At 52.6% G+C, this 23,785-nt stretch overlaps 9 protein-coding genes across 9 annotated transcripts; 5 read left to right on the top strand and 4 right to left on the bottom strand.

Annotated features, from left to right (window-relative positions):
* Positions 1-1,343: 1,343 nt before the first annotated feature.
* BDV17DRAFT_280147 (putative DUF221 domain protein) lies at positions 1,344-3,982 on the top strand (the record flags this gene model as incomplete). Its single annotated transcript, XM_073759838.1, has 3 exons — positions 1,344-2,655; positions 2,702-3,100; positions 3,147-3,982. The coding sequence occupies 3 exons, from the start codon at positions 1,344-1,346 to the stop codon at positions 3,980-3,982; spliced, it is 2,547 nt and encodes an 848-aa protein (XP_073618517.1).
* Positions 3,983-4,293: 311 nt separating this feature from the next.
* BDV17DRAFT_288743 (class I SAM-dependent methyltransferase) lies at positions 4,294-5,190 on the bottom strand (the record flags this gene model as incomplete). The annotated part of the gene is made up of 1 exon (XM_073761480.1): positions 4,294-5,190. One exon carries the CDS (start codon positions 5,188-5,190, stop codon positions 4,294-4,296), a length of 897 nt encoding a protein of 298 aa, XP_073618516.1.
* A 1,517-nt stretch (positions 5,191-6,707) lies between these two features.
* Positions 6,708-8,122, bottom strand: BDV17DRAFT_288742 (aromatic prenyltransferase; the record flags this gene model as incomplete). Its single annotated transcript, XM_073761479.1, has 2 exons — positions 6,708-6,819; positions 6,912-8,122. 2 exons carry the CDS (start codon positions 8,120-8,122, stop codon positions 6,708-6,710), a joined length of 1,323 nt encoding a protein of 440 aa, XP_073618515.1.
* A 479-nt stretch (positions 8,123-8,601) lies between these two features.
* BDV17DRAFT_301805 (cytochrome P450) lies at positions 8,602-10,676 on the top strand (the record flags this gene model as incomplete). Its single annotated transcript, XM_073764316.1, has 7 exons — positions 8,602-8,794; positions 8,862-8,991; positions 9,074-9,265; positions 9,361-9,512; positions 9,578-9,828; positions 9,919-10,196; positions 10,256-10,676. 7 exons carry the CDS (start codon positions 8,602-8,604, stop codon positions 10,674-10,676), a joined length of 1,617 nt encoding a protein of 538 aa, XP_073618514.1.
* A 923-nt stretch (positions 10,677-11,599) lies between these two features.
* Positions 11,600-12,348, top strand: BDV17DRAFT_288740 (HD domain-containing protein; the record flags this gene model as incomplete). Its single annotated transcript, XM_073761478.1, has 2 exons — positions 11,600-11,660; positions 11,732-12,348. 2 exons carry the CDS (start codon positions 11,600-11,602, stop codon positions 12,346-12,348), a joined length of 678 nt encoding a protein of 225 aa, XP_073618513.1.
* A 394-nt stretch (positions 12,349-12,742) lies between these two features.
* BDV17DRAFT_241364 (MCM DNA helicase complex subunit MCM6) lies at positions 12,743-15,954 on the bottom strand. Its single transcript, XM_073755972.1, has 3 exons — positions 14,223-15,954; positions 14,042-14,177; positions 12,743-13,993 (listed from the first exon to the last, which is right to left on the bottom strand). The coding sequence occupies exons 1-3, from the start codon at positions 15,857-15,859 to the stop codon at positions 12,902-12,904; spliced, it is 2,865 nt and encodes a 954-aa protein (XP_073618512.1). The 5' UTR covers positions 15,860-15,954; the 3' UTR covers positions 12,743-12,901.
* A 268-nt stretch (positions 15,955-16,222) lies between these two features.
* Positions 16,223-18,467, top strand: BDV17DRAFT_256240 (uncharacterized protein). The gene is made up of 3 exons (XM_073757041.1): positions 16,223-16,591; positions 16,661-16,998; positions 17,064-18,467. The coding sequence occupies exons 1-3, from the start codon at positions 16,501-16,503 to the stop codon at positions 18,234-18,236; spliced, it is 1,602 nt and encodes a 533-aa protein (XP_073618511.1). The 5' UTR covers positions 16,223-16,500; the 3' UTR covers positions 18,237-18,467.
* Positions 18,468-20,552: 2,085 nt separating this feature from the next.
* Positions 20,553-21,696, bottom strand: BDV17DRAFT_288736 (uncharacterized protein; the record flags this gene model as incomplete). The annotated part of the gene is made up of 4 exons (XM_073761477.1): positions 20,553-20,828; positions 20,917-21,072; positions 21,408-21,432; positions 21,488-21,696. 4 exons carry the CDS (start codon positions 21,694-21,696, stop codon positions 20,553-20,555), a joined length of 666 nt encoding a protein of 221 aa, XP_073618510.1.
* Positions 21,697-22,199: 503 nt separating this feature from the next.
* BDV17DRAFT_256236 (uncharacterized protein) lies at positions 22,200-23,400 on the top strand (the record flags this gene model as incomplete). Its single annotated transcript, XM_073757040.1, has 2 exons — positions 22,200-22,820; positions 22,901-23,400. 2 exons carry the CDS (start codon positions 22,200-22,202, stop codon positions 23,273-23,275), a joined length of 996 nt encoding a protein of 331 aa, XP_073618509.1. The 3' UTR covers positions 23,276-23,400.
* Between the last annotated feature and the right edge of the window lie 385 nt (positions 23,401-23,785).

The following is a 23,785-nucleotide window of genomic DNA, read 5'->3' as shown; positions in this document are numbered from 1 at the left end:
CTAAGTCCGAATCTTAGATAAGAATGGAACTATATAATTACCATTATTGCAGAAGTGTTGCTTCTTGGAGTGATTGTGATCGATGAGCGGAACGACCGAGGTTCTCCGACGATAGTGTCTCTGGGGATCCATGGCTGAGCTTATCGAGATCAACACGCAAAAAGTGTGGCACTGTGGACAAAGGTCAGGATTTTCAATCGAGCTAGTCTAACTAAAAACAACCCTGCGGCAGAACGACAGCATACTGAAAGAATTGGAAAAGTGGAGCAGTTAGCTTGATGTCAACCCAGTTATACCCTGTCATAGACTCATAGCTGGCGGTGCTATAGGCGCCGATCAAGAGGGCCAAGAGGCAGACATCATCCGTGCCAGCCACCGGGTTGGAGGAGCACTGATAGGACCCTGGTTGATTCTCTCGTGAAAATTGGCGCCGGAAGGAGAGCAGTGGTCATGTGATGTTGTGGCTGCCCCGCGCCCCCCCCCCCCCTTTTTTTTTAAACGTTGCATTTGAAGCCTCCACTATACAACATTACGATGGTTGCAACTGCAAGACTGCAACAATGTCCGTTTCTGATAAAGACCAAGATGGTGAGAGGTGACCGTGGAATTGGTTGCGTGGTCGATGATATCAGGAAGTCAAATTGTGCTAGGGGTAAAGGACAAGCGGCGCTAAGCGACGATCTATTGGAACCTTGGGTCTTCAGCTGAGATCCAGTTTTGCACTCGATGCAATTTCTATCATTTGTCAGTGTTTGAAGAAAAACTCAGCGCCGAATTTGAATTCCGTAATCTGTACCTTAGTTCCTGGACCTGGCCAGGAACTGTGTTGTTGTAGTGGGTGGTGTGTTGTCATGAAATCATCGATCGGGCCCAGATCGACCCAAAGACTGTTCGACGACGGCAGATCCAGCTCGATCTCCTCGTCATCCACCATCTCGTTTCACCACTCTTTTATTTGACCCGTCTTTTTGCTTTTTCTACTTTTCAGTTTTGACGCCAGCGTGGGAACCGCACGTAGCTTCTCCTCTTTCGCTCTCGCTTCTTTCTCGCCCCCGTCCTCGACTCATTCTTGTCTTTCTTTTTTCTCCAACGTCGCCGACTTTGTAGCCAAACCACTTCGCGGCCCCTGAGTTGCATCCATCTCTACTCGAGCTGCTCTCGACCTTCAGACTGTCACTGACAGTCAACAACCGCCATCATGGCTGTAAGTCGCCAGTCCATTGGCGTCGGTCTCGGTCGCAGCTCACTGACCTCGATAGGACTCCGACAACCCCCAGCAGGCCTCCAACTCGGCCTCCAGTCTCGTCACCGTTCTCGTTCCCTCCCTGGTTGTCGCCGTCGTCATGGTCCTCATATTCGTAATTCTGCGACGCAGCGAGCGCCGCATGTATATGCCTCGAACCTACCTTGGTTTCCTACGAGATTCGGAGAAAACACCGCCCTCGGGCACTGGGTTAGTGAATTGGCTGCGGGATTTGTACAAGCTCCCCGATGAATACGTTCTGCAACACCACTCGATGGACGCCTACCTGTTGCTTCGCTTCCTCAAGATCGTCACGACGATCTGCTTCGTCGGCTCCTGCATCACCTTCCCGGTTTTGTGGCCGGTCAACGCCACTGGTGGAAACGGGAGGGAACAACTGGATATGCTGAGTCTGTCCAACATCGCCGAGGGCCAATACGCGCGGTATTTCGCGCACGCCTTGATTGCTTGGATTTTCGTCGGATTTGTTTTCTTCACCGTGACGCGCGAGAATCTTTTCTACATCAACCTGCGCCAGGTCTACTCGCTGTCGCGCGCCTACGCTACGCGACTGTCGTCTCGCACTGTGCTTTTCACCGCCGTTCCTGACGAATATCTCAACGTTGCCAAGATTCGTGCCATATTTGGCGCCAATAAAGTGAAGAATGTTTGGCTCACCACTGACACCGGCGAGCTAGCAGAAAAGGTGGACGACCGCCATGCTGCCGCCATCAAGCTCGAGGCGGCCGAGACAAAGCTCATTCGCATGGCCAATGCCGCACGACTCAAGTCATTGAAGAAAGGAGGAAATGAAGAGCCTGCTCCTGAAGCCACCGAGGACGATGGCGAGTCTGGCTCTGTTGCGGCGCGCTGGGTGGAGCCCAAGGACCGTCCTACTCACCGTCTGAAGCCAATTATCGGAAAGAAGGTCGACACCATCAACTGGGCCAGGTCCGAAATCGAGCGTTTGACTCCGGAAATTGAGGAGCTCCAAGCGAGCCATCGGGCGGGCCAGGCAAAGCTGGTTTCGTCGGTTTTTGTCGAATTTTACGAGCAGTCAGACGCGCAGGCCGCTTTCCAGTCGGTTGGCCACAACCTTCCCCTTCATATGGCTCCGCGGTACATTGGCTTGGACCCCACTCAGATTATCTGGTCGAACTTGCGCATCAAGTGGTGGGAGCGCATCATCCGCTATGCCGCATCCTGTGCATTCGTCGGAGCTTTGGTTATTTTCTGGGCCATTCCCACAGCTTTCGTCGGTTCTCTTTCCAACATTGACAGCCTGACGGATAAGGTCCCTTTCCTGAGATTCATCTTGGACATTCCCGACTGGATTTTGGGTGCCGTTACCGGTCTTCTCCCGACCATTTTGATGGCTGTTCTCATGGCTCTGCTTCCTATCATTTTGCGACGTAAGTTCCTCACCCGATACCACTCGGACTTGACTGACAAAATCAGTAATGGCGAAGATCGGCGGTGCTCCTAGCCTGGCAGCTGTGGAGTTGACCACCCAGAACTTCTACTTCCTGTTCCAGGTGATTCAAGTGTTCCTGGTTGTCACGCTTACTTCCTCGGCGACTAGCGTTGCTACCAAGATCGTCAAGGAACCTACATCTGCCGCATCGCTGCTCGCCGACAACCTACCCCGCGCATCGAACTTTTACATCTCGTACATCGTCTTGCAGGGATTGTCCTTTAGCTCGGGTGCGCTTTTGCAGATCAGTGGTTTGATTGTTGGGAAGATCCTCGGCCGGCTGTTGGATAACACTCCCCGTAAGATGTACAACCGCTGGTCCAACCTTGCAGGTCTTGGCTGGGGTACTGTCTATCCTGTTTTCACCCTCTTGGCCGTTATTGGTATGCACCCTATTACCTTCTCACGAGTTTGAGCTAACCATATCAGCTATCACATATTCCTGCATTGCACCGCTGGTCCTGGGCTTTGCGACCATTGGCTTGTACCTCTTCTACTTCGCCTATCGCTACAACTTGCTTTACGTGTCCAATGCCAACATCGACACTCAAGGCAAAACCTATGCGCGCGCTTTGCAGCACATTCTCGTTGGATGCTACCTGCTTGTCGTCTGCCTGATCGGTCTGTTTGCTATCGGAACTGGTGCCCAAACCGTCTCTCTCGGGCCTTTGATTCTTATGATCATTCTCCTCGTGACGATGGTCATCTACCACGTATCTCTCAACAACGCCATCGATCCGCTCATCAACTACCTCCCCAAGAACCTCGAGGCCGAAGAGGAAGCTCTCCTGGCCAGCGAAGGTCATTTGAGCAACGGTTCTGGCAGCGACCACGACGGCGTCCCCGCAACCAGCTCCGCCGTTGACGGACACGAGGACGGCGTGGGCAACGTCGACTCCGCCGAGAAGGGTCTCACCCACACCACCCCCGCTGAGTCCAAGCCCAACTTCTTCGTCAAGTGGCTCCGACCCGACAAGTACGCCGGATACCACCAGCTCCGCAAATTCGTTCCCAGCGGCGCTGAAACGACCTCTTACGCCCCCGAGGTTGAGCAAAACGCCTACTACCACCCGGCCATCGGCGCCCAACTTCCTCTCCTTTGGATTCCCCGTGATCCGATGGGCATCAGTACCCAGGAGATTGCGCACACTGGCCGCGTCGTCCCTATCACCGATGAGGATGCTTGGTTGGATGGCAAGAACCACATCCACTGGAATATCGACAAGGGTGTTCCTCCTATCTTCGAGGACAAGATTCACTACTAGGTGCACGTATCTCGGAAAATAATGCCCGTTGGACTATACCCATGAAGATGTTTTAACGCGGATATAACAGTGTGAAATTTCTTTCTTTCTTTTATGTCTTATCAATCTTTCGCCTGCTTGATACCCAGGCGTCTATGGTTGATGTCGTACATGCAATCGTTTATCTAGGTGGCTTGAGTGATGTTCATATAATCATGTGTTCGACGTGGTAATAATAATACTTATACGATTGCTTTACCCCAAATTCACTTAATAACATTCTGTGTCTATACCCTCATTTCTCGTGCCATTCCCTCCTCAGTAAGACGAAATTACTTCTTCCTAGCAGCCAAAATCAACCAAGCAGGCCTATGCCCCTCCCTCCCCGAATCCGGCTGACCCCCCGGCAACTCCCCAAACTCCCTCACCCACTCTCTCACATCCACAAGCTCGAACCCAGCTGCCCGCAGCGCATCAAAGTACCCGTTCATCGGGCGGTGGTAGATTTTCACGCCGTCACCAACCCATCTGTTCCAGCGGGGGCCAGGGGTAGAGTAGGTTCGGACGGGCCAGTACTCGAATTCGGATTCTTTTTCGGAAGTGGTTGATGGGGAGGGGGTAACGGTTGTGGAAGGGAGGGTCTGCCAGCTTCCATTGTCGGTCGCCGTCCAGATGGGGTGTTGGATTGAGAAGATGAATTTTCCACCTGTTGAAAGGGAGGAACTGATGGATTTGAAGAGAGGTGTGAGGTGGGTTATGTAGTGGAATGTTAGGGAGGAGTAGGCGATATCAAACTTCACATCTTCTCTATCTTCGACTCCCTCATCCCCATCCCCTCCAACCTTGAAGTTCTGCTCCTCCTGAAGATCTAAATCCTTAACCTCAAACCTCACCTTCCCACCCTCAAGCCAACCGGTCCTGGCACTGGTGCTAATAATCTCCCCTGCCCTCTTCAACATGAATTCCGAATTATCAACACCCAGCACATTCCGTGCCCCCTGTTCGGCGGCCCATTTCGAGAACCAGCCATATCCGCAGCCGAGATCGAGGACGTTTTTATCGACTACAGACCCAACGAGCGAGATCATATAATGCCATTCGGTGTGGCGGGTTTGGTGCTCGGTTACGGATGTGGGGGCTTGAGTGTGGTAACTTTTGTAGAAGGTTGGGTTGTCGTAGAGGGGACCGGGGGTCTGGGTGGAAGAGGGCGTGGGCGTGGGTGCGGGCATGATTCTGAGCGCAGGAGACCTAGGAATCGGTAAGTGGGAATCTTATCGAAGACAAGATGAGAAAGCACGTAGATACCTTAGATGCCTAGGTAATCAAATAGTATAGGCCAAGAGGTAAGGTTGGTTGGTGTTGATGACCCCGGGCAGGATGAGGATGAAGATAACCATCAATCAGACTAGACGATTAAATAACTGGACAACTCCACTATCTGGATACGAGCCCTAAATACCTACCGGCGTCTGCAGTCGTTCGTCACATGCGCCCACGTCTATCGGACCGGACCTTCTTCTTCCTGTTCTACTGCAGTAACCTGCAACCACAAACTTGATTTCCGAGGAGATAGTAAGATTCATCTGCACCTTCCCAGTTAGGGCTTGGGCTCGTTGGACTCGACTGGGCTGAGCTGGACTGGGCTGCTTCGTGGGAGCATCAATTTAGTAGTTGCTTGATTGACTTGAGATGGGATGGTTGCGCAAACCTAGACACAGACAGACAGGAAAGCAAAAACATGAACACTAACACGAACTCGACCATGCCAATAAGCACGAACATGGATACATCATGCAGCAGGTGCATGTATAGGATGAGCACCTGCTGAACCTTATGGATAGCCCTAGATCGACCAAATTGGAAATTAGAAGTACTGTCGCCTCGCGAGGGGTTGGGGGGGGGGGGGCACAGCACAGCACAGCATGCATTGCGAGGTTCAATCGGATCAAATCCAAAGCATACACTGCAGGAAACATGCTTGTCTGAGTTGAAAGAGAGTTCGCCATACTTTGTTCGTTGGCAACGAGGTAGGGAAGGGTAAAGAGGGTAGGGCAATATCGGTCCCTCGTTCGCGTCCCGTCTCCGCCCGACGTCGTACTGCGAGTTCGAGAAACGCCTCGCCTCGTACAGCATACAGTTATACTTTAATTATCCTGGTAGACGCAGAGCCAAGGGAACCTTCGTTTAACGGACTATCCGTACGGGGTAGGGTCGTAGGTTCATGAAATGCATATGCATGCCTGCGCTGTCCTCGTGTACTCCGTTATCATCGTCATTGTCATGGTCGTTGGCTATCATGGCGGGAATAGATTCGTTGCCTGCCTGCCCACCTGCACTTTTCCTTCGCTTGTCTGGTCTTGTCTTGTCTTACCATACGGTGACGCCGTGGTTAGTCTGCAGGTGTGCCAGTGGTATACATACCTGGAATGCAAATACACCGTACAGTAAAGGAAGTGGATATCTGCGTTTGCCACGGGACGGACGGCCTTGCGACGAACAAAGTACAAGATTTGTTTGCTAGGAAAGTCTTTTGGATTCCATGTATAATTGCCAATGTCAAAAAAAGAAGATAGGTACGAGAAGACGAAGTGAAATCAAATCAACCATTACCTAGGCTAGATTCAAGGTACTGCTTACGTCCAGGATTTTGAATTACGGCCGCAGTTCAAACGGACTTGGATCTGCATCCCGGATCTTGGTCCATCATGGCCTATGACTGCCTATGACTACCTGAGACATACGCATCTCACCCAACGATAGGCTTAGAATACACCGTGATATACGGCCCCGATGTATTCGAGTATGCGAACGAAAGCCAAGTGTAGATGTCTGTGCTTGTGGCAATATCGCACATGGAGCTATATGGTCGAGCCAGTCAGTCATATAGCATAACCATATCTGTCTCGTGCAAGGTAGAGAAATGGAGAGCAGTTAGAAAGGGTAGACTTACTATGCCTCTTCCTCAACAGCGGTATGCGCCTTGACGTGTTCATCCCATCCAAGGCCCCGAAACAGCTCGATTACCGCAGAACTAATATTCTTATCATAGTCGTCCGCCAGCAGAAAATAGATTTTCGGCACGGGTGCCGGGCTCGAAGGCGATAACTCCCAGTTACAGTGAACAGTCATGGACTCTCTTGCCTTCCCAGTCGGCAAAAGGTTCGGATAAACAGCATCCCACATCACTCTGATGATTTCAAAACCCTTTTTCATCTCCGGTGTAGGGTCTAGAGCGCCGCCGAGCGCCCATAAATCGTACACGTCTTTAAGCCGGGATACTTCCATAGCAACGTAGATCTTGACCCGCGATCGGGAAGGGGCTAGGCAGTCAATCGCGACATTTGGTTTCTCGAGGATGAGAAAATCCCGGATAGAGGTGATGTAGCTCTCTATCATTGATATGCTCTTCTGGAAGGCTTCGTCTGGGCATAGTTTCCGCACGCTGCCGAATAAAAGGACAGCCCAATCCTGGCGCGTCGCTGCGGCGCGGATGTGCGGGAAAAAGTAGGCCTTCACGGTAGGTGGGCGGGACTCGTAGAGATCCAGCCCGATCAACCTCTGTGTTTTGATCGCGTACTCCGATATCGCCTCCTGATGCTCGTGCTTGCGGACGTGGTGGTTACTTAGAACAAGGTCGTGCTCGAGCTGGTTATACCAGGTTAAGTCGATGCCACCGTCGCCATCGCCATGAATCCGCATATTCTGCAGCCGGCTTAGAAGTTGCCTAGGCGCGAGTTCATTCATGGGGTCAACGTCCGTCCCGGCCTCATCCCCAATCGGCTCAATCGTGATGCGGAAGGTCGCCTTTGAGCGTTGATAGTTGATGCTGATATCGAGCGGTCCCTTCCCACCAGCGATGCAGGACTGCCAGCGGATATTCGATTGAGTTCTGCCGGGGACGGGACCCAGGAAGGGGAGGAGTGTAGAGTAGACGAGGAGGAGGTTTTTGTATTGCGATGCTCCGGAGTGGCCAGTTAGGGCTAGGGAACGGCCTAGGATGGGGGACATGTTGGTCCACCAGGCGATGTGGGAGGGATTTTGGTTTGGCGAGAGGCGGATGTGGGTGGTGAGGATTTTCCAGACTTCTTCCTCCTCTTCTTTATTGGTACTATCCTTATGATCCATCTCTTGGGTTGTCTTGAAGAGGTTCGTAAGGGACATTGTTGGATTGTTGGTCTTGTCTTTAGTATGCTCGTGTAGGTAGAGTATTGTAGAAGTGACCGAGGAATAGTAAACTTCGAGAAGGGGGGGGCCCTTTTTTCTGGGATTTATGTATGCATGGATGTCCCTCGCGAAAGCGTATCGGAGTTCTTCCCCTGTCTGCTCGGTGAATAACAAAAATCGCCGCATGCAGCCTCTATACTGAGGTCCGTCGACTCCGCGTTCCCGTAACAGAAGGTTGTAGCCGTGGCGCGTGATCCGAGCTGCCTCGACCTAGACGTGCGTCTGCTTCGGAGTAAGTGAAGTATCATTACCTGGAGTATATCAGCATATCATATGAGATGGGATAATACAACCGCGAGGGACTTCTAGCTGTATATAGGTCTCCGGACTTCCCCGCTCTGCCACACCCCCCACTGTTTGAAGATCAACTAGGGAAGCGTCCTGAGTAGCCAGCAGGCGCCGATCGTCAGAAAATCATGCTACTATACTTTACCCTTAGCATCGCCGCGATATGCCTAATCTATCAATGGCGGCGCAAACGCACAACAACCGCCCGCATGCCTCTCCCTCCGGGGCCACGTCCCCTACCGATTATCGGAAATGTGGGCGAAATGCCCCGTCAGGGCGTACCGCAATGGCTTCACTGGTTGGGGCATAAAGAGAAATATGGTGAGTGGAGTTTACATTCTTCAGTAAGGCATGGCATCAACTAATCAGGGCTATTGTTCGTTTCCAGGCCCAATCAGCTCCATCACGATCTTCGGCCAACCGATCATCATCCTCAATGAAGCGCAATGCGCCGTCGATTTACTCGAGAAGAGGTCCGCGATGTACTCTGCTCGGCCCGTGCAGCCTTTCATGGAGATGTACGCCTGAACGCTGAACAGGAAGCTCGCCTGATGGAGAAGATCAATAGCTGTCATGATGCTGACAAGAAAAAATCAATAGGACAGGGTGGGCGAAAACCATGGCGACGCCCGCAAATACAGCACACTACGCCAAGATGCGCAAGGCCCTACATCAGGAGATCGGCACGGCACGGTCCTTCTCGCGGTTTGAGGATATGCTTGATGTCGAGATTCGGAGGTTGCTGCTTAGGGTCTTGGAGACGCCGGGGGAGGTGAGGAGGCATCTTAAGAAGTAGTTTCCACTCATTCAATCCTCCTACCAATTCTTTCGTTCTTTCTTTCCGATGTTTGTCCTCGTGTCTGTCTTCCCATGCTGATACTCAACAGAGAATCCTGCGCAGTCATCCTCAAAATGACATACGGGTACACCGTCGAGCCACGCGGCGACGATCCCCTCGTTGACCTTGCTGAGAAGGCCGTCGATCAGATATGCCAGGCTATGCTTCCGGGGACGTGGCTAGTGGATTATCTTCCTATATGTAGGATGCCTTTTGATGCCCCCATTCGGTTCTAGGACTAAGGCTAAGGCATTCATGTATCCTAGTAAAATACGTCCCGCCCTGGTTCCCAGGCGCCGGCTTCGTCCGCACCGCAGAAGAGTATCGCAAATACGCGTCCATCTTCCTTAACGTGCCGTACCTATTTGTGAAGAAGAGAGTAGCGAAGGGCGAGGGAAAGTTCACGCCTTGCCACTTATCTCGTCGGTTACAGAGTTATCACGGCAATATACCCGAGGATGAAGAGGAAGTACTGAAATGGTCTGGACTAGAATTTTATCTCGGTGGTTCGGACACTGTACGTCTCATCCTAATCCCTGATTGACTGCTCTACTCTGCCTGATTAGCGAAAACTGATACTGATCAACCACCTCCATATCCCACATAGACCGTCTCAACAATGCTAAGCTTCATCCGCGCAATGCGCCACTACCCAGCCGTGCAGCAAAAAGCTCAGGCCGAGATAGACGCACTAATGGGCCCATCTCCATCTCGTCTCCCGGGCCTCCAAGACCGCGATAACCTTCCCTACGTCAACGCCGTCGTGAAGGAGGCCCTGCGCTGGCACCCCGCGCTTCCGACTGCGTCGCCGCATATGTCGATTAAGGATGATGAGTATAATGGGTTTTTCTTGCCGAAGGGGGCGGTGTTTGTGCCTAATATTTGGTATGTGCGTTTATTTGGTACTGACGCCAGCTTTGTATCTGATTTTGTGGAATTGCTAGGGCATACGCGCACGACCCAAACACATACCCCAGCCCACACGAATTCAAACCAGAGCGGTTCCTTACGCACAAACCCGAGCAAGACCCACGCGCTATAGTCTTCGGCTTCGGACGCCGCGCCTGCCCGGGCCAGATTATGGCTGATGTGAAAGTCTACCTTACTATTGTGCGGTTCTTGGCTTGTTTCGATATTACGCCGAAAAGCAAGGAGGGGAAGCAGAGTGGAGAGGAGGACCTGGACTTTGACCTTCTGAATGCCTTCATACCTGCGATACTTAGCCATCCGAAGCCCTTTGAGGTGGATATTAGGATTCGCTCGGAGAGGTATGAGGAGTTGGTGAGGGGTGTGGAGGTTGATGTGCCGTGGGAAAGGAGTGATGCGGAGAGGATTGGGGAGATTTTGAATGAGGTACAAGGGTAGTTGATACAGGTGTGAGTGTGTGGAGAGGGAGATCGATCCATTGGAGCGTGGGATAGTGGATGGAATTGGTTTCGCCTTATGATGAATGTAGTAACATAGCAGCACTTGGTTTGTCAAACAGTGGCAGTAAATGCAAAACCAGGTCCGATCCGATCGAGTTACTAAGGCGTCAAATCATTGATTACCTCTGGAATCACCGAAAGCCTGCGGAATCTCATGTATATCTCTAGTGAGTTTGGGTAATATCTGTGCGGCCTCCCCAGCCCTACCCCAGAGTCTGCCTGTTCGGGGTATATCTCAGGTACCTACATACTCCACATCCGCCGCCAGCCACTGCGACACAGACGGGAGGCGCCATTTATTTAAATGCATCGGGTGTCATGTAACTGGGCCACTGAAAGGCCTGTTGCACTTGAGCTGCCCATGGATGGGAAAAATTTCATCGGAGGCTAAGCTGCTGCGGTGCGTTTCGACGGAGCATAAGAGGTGCTCTGTGCTCTGGGTGGCCCCGAGTAGCGGCGTCTTCCTCGGGTCTTTCCTATAAGGCAGTCAGTTCATGGTGCAGGTGCTCGCCGGAGGATTGCGAGTGCTGCGAGGAGCGACTGGCCTACCACTGTCCATGCTAATGTCTTACATGGTGCGCTGGATTAGATTTGGATTATATGCTGCATCACGGCCGGGAAGGCATACAAAATCCGCTTCTCAAGGAGCTCCAATAATTTGAGTGCTCGTCGATTTGAGTGTCTGGGCAAACCTGTGCCGTGCGACGTAGTGGTAGACCTATTATATCCAGAGAAAACCCTATATATAAGATGCCATTAGCTTGATTCCCTCAATTCTTTTACACGGACATCGAGAAACAACGGGACTGCCCATCCCATTCTTCAACGTATATGGCAGCTCGACTTCGAGCACCTTCAGAGATGCCCGAATTCTGCGAGACCGAAGCATCCGAAAGCCTCCAACCATGGACCCTAGCAAAAGGTAAGTGAGAAAGACGCACTCACACAACAAGTGAAAGAATGACCGAATAATGGACTAACCAACACCTAAAGCAATCTCCTCCTTCCCCACAATCCCCGAAATAAACTCGACCTCCCCTCTCCCCTTCTTCCACCTCCTCGAGCGCCTCAAAACCACACCCCGCGAGGGCTGGCGCCAGGCAGGCCTTTCCCAAACCGAATCAATCTCAGACCACATGTACCGAATGGCGATAATGGTGCTTCTCGCACCACCCAGCATATCCCCACAGTTACGAACCTCCCGATGTCTGAAAATGGTCCTTATCCATGATATGGCGGAAGCCGTGGTCGGCGATATCACGCCGAAGGAGTCAATCCCGAAGCTCGAAAAGGCAAGAAGGGGAGATACAGCGATGCGGTATATAGCGCAGACATTGCTAGGTAATGTCCCCGGTGGAAAGGAAGCCGGCGAAGAAATCATCAGCTTGTTCCGCGAGTATGAGGATGGGGTTACGCTGGAGGCGGTGTTTGCGCATGATTTGGATAAGTTGGAAATGGTGCTGCAGGCGGTTGAGTATGAGCGTTTGCATGGACGGGATCTTGCTGAGTTTTATCACGTTGTGGAGGATATTAGGTTGCCTGTTGTTAGGGAGTGGGCGGAAATGGTGATGAAGGAGCGGGAGGGTCTAGGGATGGATATGCCTTTTTAGATGGCAGGACATTATTGTGAGGAGCAACATGTACACGAGGCTTTATCAAGTTGATTTGCTATTGAGAAATTTACCAGAGACTGAAGCAGACGGGAGGGCAAAGTAATGACCAGAACTCAAGCGCTGCCAGCGTTAACTCGGCATATAATAGTGGATGGCCACCAAAATACCAACAAGTAGACAAATCGAGGCAGGGCTGGGAGCTGAAATAGGGTTACATGAGGAAGGAGAACCCAGCGCCCACTTAAGAAGGGACGATTGGACGGGCACGAGGACATGGAACTGGAGTATATATCTGCACCCCAGTGGATGGAGCAGATCGGAGAGCATACGGATTTTGACACTCCAGAAATTCAAGGACGGATATAAAATATGCTCATTGATATTGAATTGAGACAGACCCATGCACCAAAACCGTACCTATAAACAACCATCTATGATACGACATTGCAGAACTACATTACTAAGATAAGAGAATATCGTCACTCATAACGACCAGACACGCGCCATACCGACTCCATGCGCAACCACTTGGAAACGGCCTGCTCAACAATTACTCCTCATCAATAGCACAGTTGGGGTGGAGCACGTAGACGGTGCTCCCCGCCGGAGTCTCGGTGGACTCATCAACCAGGCCCTGGCCATGGATGGGCATGAGGATATTGTCCTTGACCATGCGCTTGAGAACCTTGGTAGCGAGAGAGCGCTCCCGGTGTAGATCCTCTTCATTGTTCAGCTCGGACTCGATCTGCTCGAGGTACCAGACGAGGAGGTCTTCTTGCTCAACACCTTCGTTAGCTTGGGTCTCGTCCTCCCGGACACGGGCCACCACGAGATTCATGATCTTCATATACTTGTCATATGTGATCTTGGTCTTGGTGCGCTGCGCGGGCTCTGCCGATTGTTCGGGTTCCTCGCGCATGGGGCTGTCGCCGTCCCGGTCACGGTCGGGCATTTCATCGTCGTCTTTGTTGGCAGGGGCGGCTTCCTCGTCGTCGACTTCGACATCGTCCTTTTCAACGGTGACTATACTCTGTCGGAGGAGGTCGTACGCTTCCTGGACGAATTTGGGCACGACTTCTTCAACACAGTTGACTTTGGCGATGGCCTCGGACAAACGAATCAAGGACTCTAGTTGACGGACAGTAATGCGGTACGACGACCGGCCCATTCCGCCCTGTGCATCATTCGCACGAAGCTCCTTATACTTCTCCACAAGGAGCGCCTTCGCCTCATCTTTGAAGACAGGTCGGAATGTTCTGGCGAACCGGATATACCGCTGAATCTGCTCTGTGCTGAATTCGGGCTCGACGGCCTCGTCACGGTTCATATGGACGTTTACGATGTGATCGGCGAGATTGCGGTCGACATCGTCGTTGGGCTCATCACGAATGACAAAGAACAGATCGAAACGGGACATGATGGGGGCACTGAAGTTGAGGTTACCGCGAAGGGTGGTTCTGGGGTCGTAGCGGCCGCCGATGGGGTTTGCCGCTGCGAGAATGGAGGCGCGGGCGTTGAGGGTAGTGTGGATGCCTGCTTTGGCGATTGAAATGGTTTGTTGTTCCATGGCTTCGTGAATGGCGACCTGGTCGCCGATGTCCATTTTGTCGAACTCGTCAATGGCGCAAATGCCGCCGCCGTTCTGCTACTGTTAGTACAATGGCGTTTGCACAGATGAAGAAGAACATACAGCCAGCATGAGAGCACCGGCTTCGATGGTGAATTCTCCCGTTTCGGCATCCTTCACGACTGACGCCGTCAGACCAGCGGCAGACGACGCTTTACCACTGGTGTAGACAGCGCGGGGATGTAAAGAGCAGATGTATCTGTCCAGGTTAGCATTTGTAAGACTAGGGTTGTGATGGACTCACTTCAGGAATTGACTTTTGCTTGTTGACGGGTCACCAACAATACAGATGTTAATATCACCACGAAGCTGCAAGCTTTCTTGTTCAGTCGTCTTGGCTACACCTCCTACAAGCTGCAGAAGCAGGCCCTTTTTGATTTGTCGATGACCATAGATCATGGGCGCCATGGAATCGACCAAGCGAGAGTAGATGTACTCTCCATGAACCATGCCTTTCAGGTCCTGGACTTCTGACGGACTAAGGCTTTGAAGGAACGCCTCCTGGGCCTTGTCGTCATCCGGCTCGGGATCGGAGTTCTGATTGAGCGACCCCAGGATATTGTTGGACTGGCCGCTCAACTGCTGGTTTGATTGCTGGCCAGGGGTCGTAGTATCGGGAGTAACCATGCAAGATAAGAAAGCTAGTCGGTAGGTCAAATCTCTCACACCAAGCGCCTTGAGGCCACTAACGCCTCCACCTCCAGCATCACCGCTGCGGAAAGAACTGTTATCCCTCACTGCCTCAGGACGAACACCCGGCAGTCCCAACTGGCTGACATCGGGAATGGCGATAAGAGTACCGGTGAACACAGAACGTTCGCCGGCTTTGACACGATCGACCATCTCACCGCGCAAGATGACATCCATAGTCCGAGGCATGCTTCCGGTCGGGATTTCGTGAGAGGACTCCTGTAGCTTGACTTTTTGCCAGTCAACAAACGTACTCTTTCCGATATCCAGGCGCCATCCGACGCGGTTCTGACACGTCTGATTTGGGCACTGCGTCGGCTCTGTGTAGCGGAAAGTTTGCTCAACGTTGGTGACAACTGTTCTGCAGCCCTCACAGATGAATGTTCCGAGCGACAATTCTGGTCGAATTTCCGATGTGCGTGTGACGGTACCCGAAACAGAGAGCAGCTTCCCGATTTGCGAGGTCCGGAGTTGCCGTAGTCTTGAAACTAGAGGGATATTGTAGAATGCTATCGAAAACAGCTTATCGGTCTGCTGGTGCCGAGTCTTTTCGCGGATCGACCGGGCCAATTTAGGGTCGTCGGACACACTGGAGTTGCCGGCCATCATGGACGTTCCAGCCTGCGAAGAAACGCTGCTAGTAGCTTGACGATGTGAAACAAAGTATTCGGGTTCGTATTTGGCGATCAGATTGTGGAGGCCTTTGACGAGGAAGGGCTGGAAACGGTAGTACTGGTTCGCGATCGCATCTGCCAGAACCGGGTTCCCTAGCGAGCCGAGATGTGTAAAGTCCACATACAACGTAGATAGTTCCCATTTGGCCATCCCGTGGATCTGAGCAATATAGTATTTGTCGCTCATAGGCGCCGAAGACGGGGGCGGATGTGACGTTGATGCGGCCTCTTCCTGGTAATTTTCTAGCAGCTCTTCAAAGGCCTGCTGTACCTTTTCACCGGCCAAATCCACCACGGGCGGCGGGCCAGGCACATAGGGATTTCGCAAACGGGTGGTCGTCGACCCGGTGGTTTCTGCAATTTGATCATCGGGAAAGACATTGGCGTCGCTCATGGGAGCATTGCTTTCGGACATGGGGTTTGCCCTTGAACTGCTGGGAAGGTTGTCTCGGTCATCGCGAGATCCGGCGGCTGAGCCCAGCTCGGACTGGAGGACGGCATCAAAGAGGGAGGACATGGTGGCCGATTAGGCCAAAGGAGGGATAGTTGTGAGGGAAGCTCAGCAGAGCTGTTCGTTGCGTCGTGGGGTATCAATGACTTGAGGTTGTGTGAGTGTTGACTGTTGACAGGAGAATCAATATTTCTCGACGCGACACGAACGCGTCGGAAGCAAGATAATCCGAGCACGCGTTAAGTGGTTTCTGACTAATCCGTCATTATGCGAGTCAGGCGCACGGCCCCTGAGCAAGGGCACTGGCTGATGGAGCTAGACTCTGTTGGGAGGTCTGAGCTCTCTGCCCAAGCAGGATCAGGGGGGATTGGCAACGCAAAGACCACCAATGCCCCAAAAGTCCACTGCCAATGGTCCAATGAGCCAAGTGGGAAATGTTTGCGACTCCAGGCCTCTGAGCTGTCGAATCCGCCATCGCGACCCCCACTCCCTCTCGTCAGGCCAGCGCTACTGCTGTCGGTCTTGTCCATGAGCGGAGTGGGAAGGGCGCCCTGCTCCTGCTGGAATGCAACGCCAGATAAGCGAAGCGCCTGCATCCCTCCAACTCTGGTCTCCCTCCGTCTGGGGGTCTCCAAATATGAAGTCCTGACGGCCCTTCGCCCCGTTCTGCCCTTGCCAGCGTCCATTGATTCCACTTCCCCCGCATCATGGCCGCAGACAGGTGTCTTTCGGCCGATCCCATTCAAACTGCGACCGTCGCTTCACCACGTGCCACTTTCTCTGAGTCTCATCTCCGCCGTTGGTCTCCGTGTATTCTTTTCTCTCGTTCTCACCTCAATTCATGATTCTGACTTGTCATTCTGTTAGGGAGCGCTAGCGAAGACCTTCAGAGTTTGCGGATTAAGCGACAGAAGCGAATATCTAACGATGAGACGCCAAAAAGCCAGAAAAGCCAGTCGTTCTATTTCGTCGACTCGAATTCGTCCTCTCGCGAGAAGCGCGCCCATGTGATGCGTCACCATGTCCAGGAGAAGAAGCGACAGCAGCGGCATGCCCGGAGTGGGAGCGACAGGAAGGCGAACGGGCTTTTCCCACATTCGCTCCGGGAGCAGAAGCAGGCTGAGCTCCCGGAAAGTGGTGATGGCGAACCCCTCGATATGGTCCTGTTTCCTGATCGAGGTGCAGGAACACCCATCATCAGCTCAGTAGGTCAAAACGTCTTTCGGCTGCTGTTAATTTGTCCGCGGCGCTAACGAGAATGTCCAATTAGCCCAGCTCAAAAGAGGCCAGCCTCCCGACGCTCACGCCTGCTACATCTCAAACCCATCGAATTTCTTCACCCATCACTTTACTCGGCGCTTCAGGAAAAGACCCTTTCGACAGCCTACCCTTTCACGACCCCGCTGATCTCGAGCTAGCAGACTACTGGGTCAATAAGCTGACATATTGGTCGGGTCAGAATAAATACCCCAAGGACTGTGTCTTCAGAACGTCAATGAGCCACCCATTAACCTTACAATCGGTGATACTCACATACTGCGCTCGATGGAAGGCACAATTATACAATCATAGCAACGCCCAGGAGATCGAACATCATCTCGGCAGCGCCAGAAAGGGCGTTGTGGATGCTATAAACGGGCGATTGAAAATCGACAGCGACAGTCTGGCGATGGCATTGGCAGGTCTAGCCCTGCAAGAAGACCGGTTCGGCGACAAAGACAAAGCCGCGGAATACGAAGAGCATGCTATTCAAATCCTCCGCACAAGCTCTCGTTCCAACGGGCATACCGAAGTCTTCCTCCACTACGTCCGATACGTCATGATGCCTCCTCCACCACAAGCACCAGTCCAGTGGGAGGATGGCCAGGAATGGCTTGTCACCTTTCTTCGCGCGGCAGAAGGCCTGATGCACTCGCACAACAATGAGAAGTTCCTCGCTTCTGCCCCTCAACGGCGCACAGCTTTTCAGATGGAGAGTCCTCTCTTTTCACTTTTATCGAGCGGGCCCCGCCCCTCCCGTGTCCCTCTCGAGTCCCGCATATACGTCGTCCGGGACGTCCCAACGCAAGAAATCACGCGCACCGCCGCCCTCATCTATATAACAGCCGCGCTCTGGGATTTTCAAGACTCCCCTAACAAGACCGCGCGCTTCCTAGCATACTTAAAAAACATTGTCAAGAAGCACCAACTAGACAGATATCCAGCCTGCGAGAGCTTCATATGGTACCTTCTCGAAGAAAACTGCGATATAGATCTGAAAGACTCGGAACGGGGATGGTCGACAGGGGAACTATTAAAGATTCATAAACGGTTACGGCCGGATTTGCAGTTCCAGTATAACGAGACGCTGTTCAGTTTTCTGATGCTTGCTGAGCCGCTCCGTGGTGTTGAGGCAATTGAGAAAGAGTTGCTTGCAACCTCCAAGGTTGAGGAGGTTTTCTGACATGACTAGACGGCCTTTGACACATTTCTGGCATGTACGATAGTCGATAGTGAGGAGGATGGATTGATACCCACGGCCGCACCAATCAAATCTTAAGACCATGAAACAATGCCATTGTAAACAAGAACCTATTCCCCCGTCACCCATTTATACGCCGAGCCGGGATGATCCTCCCCCAACCTCGGCCCTAGCCCATCCTGGAAGAAGTTCTCCCTCGTGCTGGCCGCATACTCATCCCTGAACACGCCCCGTCTCCTGCGCTCCGGCAGCAAATACTTCACAATATCGTCAGAATCCGCCGGCGCAATTAAATGACCTAGCGTCGCGAAGCGCCGCGCAAGGAGGTACGGATTCTCGTACGTCGTTGAGGCGGTTATTCCGAAGGAGAGGTGTGTTGTTACGGACGCCATCGCGGAAATCGCGAGGAAAGGGCCGGACATGGGGATTTGGGACGCGCTTGCTAGGCCGGGCGTGAAGTTTGAGGGGCCTTTGTAGACGTCGTAGGGTCCTAATACGTCGGCTACGAAGAGGGAGGGGTTATTCGGGACTCTAAAAATCTTTGCTATGTCTGCCCAGTATTTGGTAGTGTTGTATTTCGTACTGCGGTTTCGGGGGTGCCGCCAGAGGCCTGCGGTTGTTAGGGTTTGTTGTGATGTGATATAGGAGGGTTGTCGGCGAGGGCAGCGAACCTGGTGCGAGATGGCCCGGTGTACCCATGCTGAAGCCATTGAGGATCCATTGTTTTTGGGGGGTTGTTGGTCGCTCATTCCGTTTATTGTTTTAGGGCATCTAGAATTGTTTGGCTACAGTATGTACGCACGAGGTTAGCTGCCGCTTATATTACAGCAAAGCACCAGCGAGTACCTGCAGTACTCTGTGCTCCAACTCGTGATTCCTACGACCGAGTCTTACATGAAGCGGAACGAACAATGGTAAACGGCTTCAACGAGCATTAGCAAATTGGAGTACCCTGGGCTGTAGGGTAACACCTCAACATGCCCTAATATCCCAACCACTCCTTGGGCTCGTCAGGGTGACAACTGATTTGTGCTTGGGTCCTGATACGCCATTTGCGAGTCGCGTCCCCAAGGTTTATCCTTTAAATCCTGATCCTATTCTTGTTATACTGGAGGGCTTGTCGAGGTGTGATCCTTCGGATTAGCTGTTTAACAACCGTCTCAGGTAATTGCAACCATTTGGAGATAGGTATGCATAATACCATAGAAAATTGATGGACGTCAAGATGGAGCTAGCCAAAACCATCCAAAAAAAACCCTGCTATAATATCAGTGGGAGAAGTCTCCAGTTCTAGTATGCACCCAAAACATCCTACCCAAGTACTTCCAACGTCAAGCCAAGCCCCGCCTCCCCTCCCCTAAGGCGCAGGGTACGGCGTTGTCGTCGGGCTCAAAGTAGCCTTTGCCCTAGGTAGGTATATTCTATTCCACAAATCTGAACACCCAACTAACCTTCCTCGGCCAGGCATGATCAATGTAACGCGCATACTCAAGAAAACACTCATGGCGTACCTCGCCATCCAGGCGAAGCGACGGGCGCCGAACGTGCATACATTGCTGGAGATTATTTAAGTGCGGTATGGCGCATTCCGCGCACAAGCTCTGGATCTTTTTGTGTTTGTTGAATAACACGTTTTGTGTTTACAAGTATGGTTGTGGGGTCCAGTACGACTGTTGGTGCGCTTGTTGGGATGGATGCCGTTGGGTCGGGTTATTTGCTTCCGCTGGTGGTCACGGTATATACGTATTTCGGGGGGTTGAGGGCGACGTTTTTGACGGATTACGTACATATGTTTATTATTGTGATTATTGTCTGCTGGTTTACGATTAAGGTGATTGTCGTGGACGAGATTAGGTCGTTATGCTTGGTTTGTTTCTTGGTATAAAGAGCACGTTTGTCCTTTGATATATTTCATGTCGGTGTTTGTAGTCTGACATCTATTACAACGAGTGTACATAACCCTATGAGCCCTGAACGGGCCCACCTGCCTATTAGGCATGGGCCTCCCCCTAAGCTGTCACCAAGCTGAATGCGGCGAATTTGAGCTGATTTCATGGGTTGGGCTGTACAGGTTGATGTCAGTCAGGCTATTAATCAACCCAGCTTAAACACCCCCGACACAAGCATCTGAAACACTCCCTCCGGATCATACTCGGCCCTGGTCCGCCTCAACCACGCTACAGCATCATGCCCATAATGCGATATAACGTCCTGATCCCAGCTCGCATCATTCATGAAGATATACGGCACATACGTACCGTCCTGGGCAGCAAGATCTTCGACGGTATCAGACAGACCTCACACAGCGCTGTGCACCATCTCGTCATCGTCGGGGTTATCCCAGCCGGCGTCGACAGAGAGCCAAGTCTGCCTGGTGCTCTGCAGGCCCAGCGCGTTTCCGCCGCGGCTGTGAGCGGCTGCGATGGCACGGGCGCAGATGGACTGAGGGCCTAGTGCTAGGACCCCGTTGGGGACTGATTGGAGTGTTTGGACCTGAGGGGTTGCGGTCATGATGCCCGGGAGGGCGTTGTAGAGGGGAGACTTGGGGTTGAGCTTGTGGATGCTCAGTCCCAGCTGTCAATGGCAATGATGAGTTCGCCGACTTATGTACACTCCCACTATCGGTGATAGAAAGTACGCCCTAACGATGGTTTGAAGGCACCATCTGCCCGCTCATCATCTGCGTTAACGTCTGGATTCGAGTTAGGTTGTCTATGGTGGGAATCGATGCGAACGGCGCAGAGGCAGCTGGGTTGGGCTCGGGGCGAAGATAGACCATGTTCATGACGGCGCCGATGGTCTGGCCGGTCGCGAATGCCTGGAGCATAAAGTTCGCATGTGCTTCTTAAGCTTCGTCGGACTGTTGGAATCCGTAAGCCGCGGTGAGATGGCGAGGCAGGTGCTCGAGTGAGTATGTTCTAACGCCTCCCCAAACAAGGTGAATGGGGTAGGTGTATAGGGTAAATGCCGTGACGATGCCTGGCTAGGGTTCTGGCCTGGTTGAAGATATGCACCAAAGTTATTCGCGCTTATTCGCGCCGCCTTTGAGGGCCCAGAAGAGGTCTTTTGTGGGATGATCTGTTGGCGTTGACCAGCGAGCCGTTGGCGAGGACGACTTGGAAATTTGCTACATTGTCGCAGGCCAGGCCATACAGGTTCGGGAGATAGGACAGGCCTCCTACGCTCAAGTTAGCGTGTGAAATGGTACAGCATTTAACTCTAGAATCACTCACCTCCGAGTATGAGTGCCCCACCCCGACGTCAAGCACTGTTCCTCCCACAACGGTAACGTTGTACTCGTCAAGGTAGGAATAGACGTCTTTCCATCCCAGCCCAGCCCGACCTCCACAACGCCGTGCTCGGGTTCATAACTCATTCCATCGACGCCGGAGAGGCGACTCAAGACCCCCGTGTTAATGTTGGCTCCCAACGGAGATGGCATGTGGCCGCTGGACCTTATCGCAAAAGGAGCATGATAGGACGACAGAACACGAACAGTGTCCTGAAGAACTGAAATACCAGGGGGCCTTCCAATGCAGGTGGGGTTAGCCCAGGCGGTTTCGGACCAGTTATCTGTAGACAGGGTGTGATATGGGAGATCTGTCTGGAGGAAGGGAGTTGGGATATTCTGTGTTGAAATGGAGGCAGAGGCTCTGGGTGGCTTGCAGTAAGCTCAAAGAGGAGGCCATGGTGCCTGGTGACCTCTGTTGCTGGGCGAGCCCTCTTCTTTACTTACCAACGACATCCTAGCGCCAGGGGGTATATGGAACCCTACACCCCTTGCAGTGGGCACTGGGTATTGTATTTGTTTGCTTGCTGTACAATGTGTGACAACATAAGTGACAGCTCGGCCTTTCAACCTCGACTCTGGCCCTCTCTCCTCTCTTCTTCTTCTTCTTCTTCCCCGCCTCTGCTTATGGTTTCCTCACTTCCAAAGCACTCATCATGCCGGGCACAGTTATCATAACCGGCGCAAACGGTTCCCTCGCCGTCCCTGCCACCCAGCTTCTCCTCCAAAAGTACCCAGAGCACACGATCATCCTGACGGCACGCAACCCCCAGTCAATCAACCAGCCCATCGGCAATAGCAGAGTGCACATTCGAAAGCTCGACCTCGCAGATCTCTCTGCCGTCCACGCCTTCGCGAATTCCATCACGACAGATATCCAAGCTGGCAAAATTCCGCCCCTGACCGGCATAATCTGCAACGCATACCACTGGAATCTCCGCACCGCTCTCGAATTGACAGGCGACGGGTACGAGAAAACCTTCCAGATCAATCACCTTGCTCATGCCGCGCTTGTTCTCCGCCTGCTCGGCCATTTCGATCGCGCCGCGGGCGGCCGTATCGTCCTGTTCAGCAGCGACGCCCACTGGCCGGGGAAGAACAGTTTGGAAAAATACCCTCCTGCCATCCCGGATGTGGACAACCTGTATACACTCGTGAAGCTGCCACCTCGGCCTGGGGTAAAGCCCGACCCTATGGGCCGCGGGTTCCAGCGGTACGCGACCTCGGAATTGGCGATTGTTATGTGGATGTACGCTCTAAACCGGCGCTTGGAGGCTGTACACGTTTGCCCCCTCCCCCCCTTACATGATGTAACACTCAATACATGCTAACATGGCACTTCAATTGTGTCAAACAGGACCCTGCCCTCAGCAAAATCACCGCAGTGGCAGTCAATCCAGGGAACCTAGCAGACTCGCGCGCACTACGGGTCAACACGCCACTCCTCCTGAGTATCATGTCGATGCTCGTCATCCGACCGTTTCTGTTCCTGCGGCGGCGGTTCGTGGACCCGACCATGCGAACCTGCGCGGAGGCCGCCGCGGATATCGTGGATCTGGCAACTCGGCCGGATAATGACGGCCATGGGGACCGCACCGTCGGCTATTACACTATGGGCACCAAGGACGTTAGTTCTCCGGATAGTCTGGACGAGGCGAAGCAGGAATTGCTTTGGGCGAAGACGGTAGAGTGGGTGGGCATATCGAAGGTGGATTCGGCGTTGACGCTGTGACTGGATGGATGAATGCCCGACTTTGCTACTTGTTCTGTCTCAGGATACCTACGTAGTCGGTAGATAGTGACTCCGTGGACCAAATAATCATATGGATAGCCTATTCAGTAGGAGCGAGCCGTCTCCGCCAAACGTACTCCCTCTGTATACGCATTCTCCCAATCAGTCGTCCATTCCCTATTGTAAGGTTGATGCCCCAGTTTCCCACCTATCCACAACCCAATAAAAACGCCCAAGGCAACAGCGCAGGTCCTGGAAAAGGGTACCCACGAGGGGAGGGATAGGTACGAACCGCTGGCATGGATAGATATGCGTATCAGCCACTTGAATTATCACCAACCACAAGACAAGGTTCACCCAGAAGTATTATTGTTTGAGAATGCGGAGATAGATACGCACCGTCATGACCTGCACTGTGTCCACCCCAACACCCTTCGAAACGCCTTCTCCTGACACTTATACCAGTTCTCGAAGAACATGAGATCTTAACTCAAGAGCCTTCCGCTTTGG

Source organism: Aspergillus undulatus (genome assembly GCF_047715775.1).
Source record: "Aspergillus undulatus strain CBS 261.88 unplaced genomic scaffold BDV17scaffold_9, whole genome shotgun sequence".
NCBI classification, from domain to species: domain Eukaryota; kingdom Fungi; phylum Ascomycota; class Eurotiomycetes; order Eurotiales; family Aspergillaceae; genus Aspergillus; species Aspergillus undulatus.
Note: the sequence above shows the minus strand (reverse complement) of the source record. Positions and strands in the feature narration are given on the sequence as shown.

Excerpts from the sequence above, each read along its gene's own strand:
- BDV17DRAFT_241364 (XM_073755972.1), bottom strand. The coding sequence starts at position 15,859 with ATGTCCTCCCTCTTTGATGCCGTCCTCCAGTCCGAGCTGGGCTCAGCC. Across the intron at positions 14,178-14,222 it reads AGCAAAAGTCAATTCCTGAA|ATACATCTGCTCTTTACATC; the intron begins GTGAGTCCATCA and ends TAACCTGGACAG. Across the intron at positions 13,994-14,041 it reads CCGGTGCTCTCATGCTGGCT|AACGGCGGCGGCATTTGCGC; the intron begins GTATGTTCTTCT and ends TAACAGTAGCAG.
- BDV17DRAFT_256240 (XM_073757041.1), top strand. The coding sequence starts at position 16,501 with ATGGCCGCAGACAGGTGTCTTTCGGCCGATCCCATTCAAACTGCGACC. Across the intron at positions 16,592-16,660 it reads CTCTGAGTCTCATCTCCGCC|GGAGCGCTAGCGAAGACCTT; the intron begins GTTGGTCTCCGT and ends TCATTCTGTTAG. Across the intron at positions 16,999-17,063 it reads GAACACCCATCATCAGCTCA|CCCAGCTCAAAAGAGGCCAG; the intron begins GTAGGTCAAAAC and ends ATGTCCAATTAG.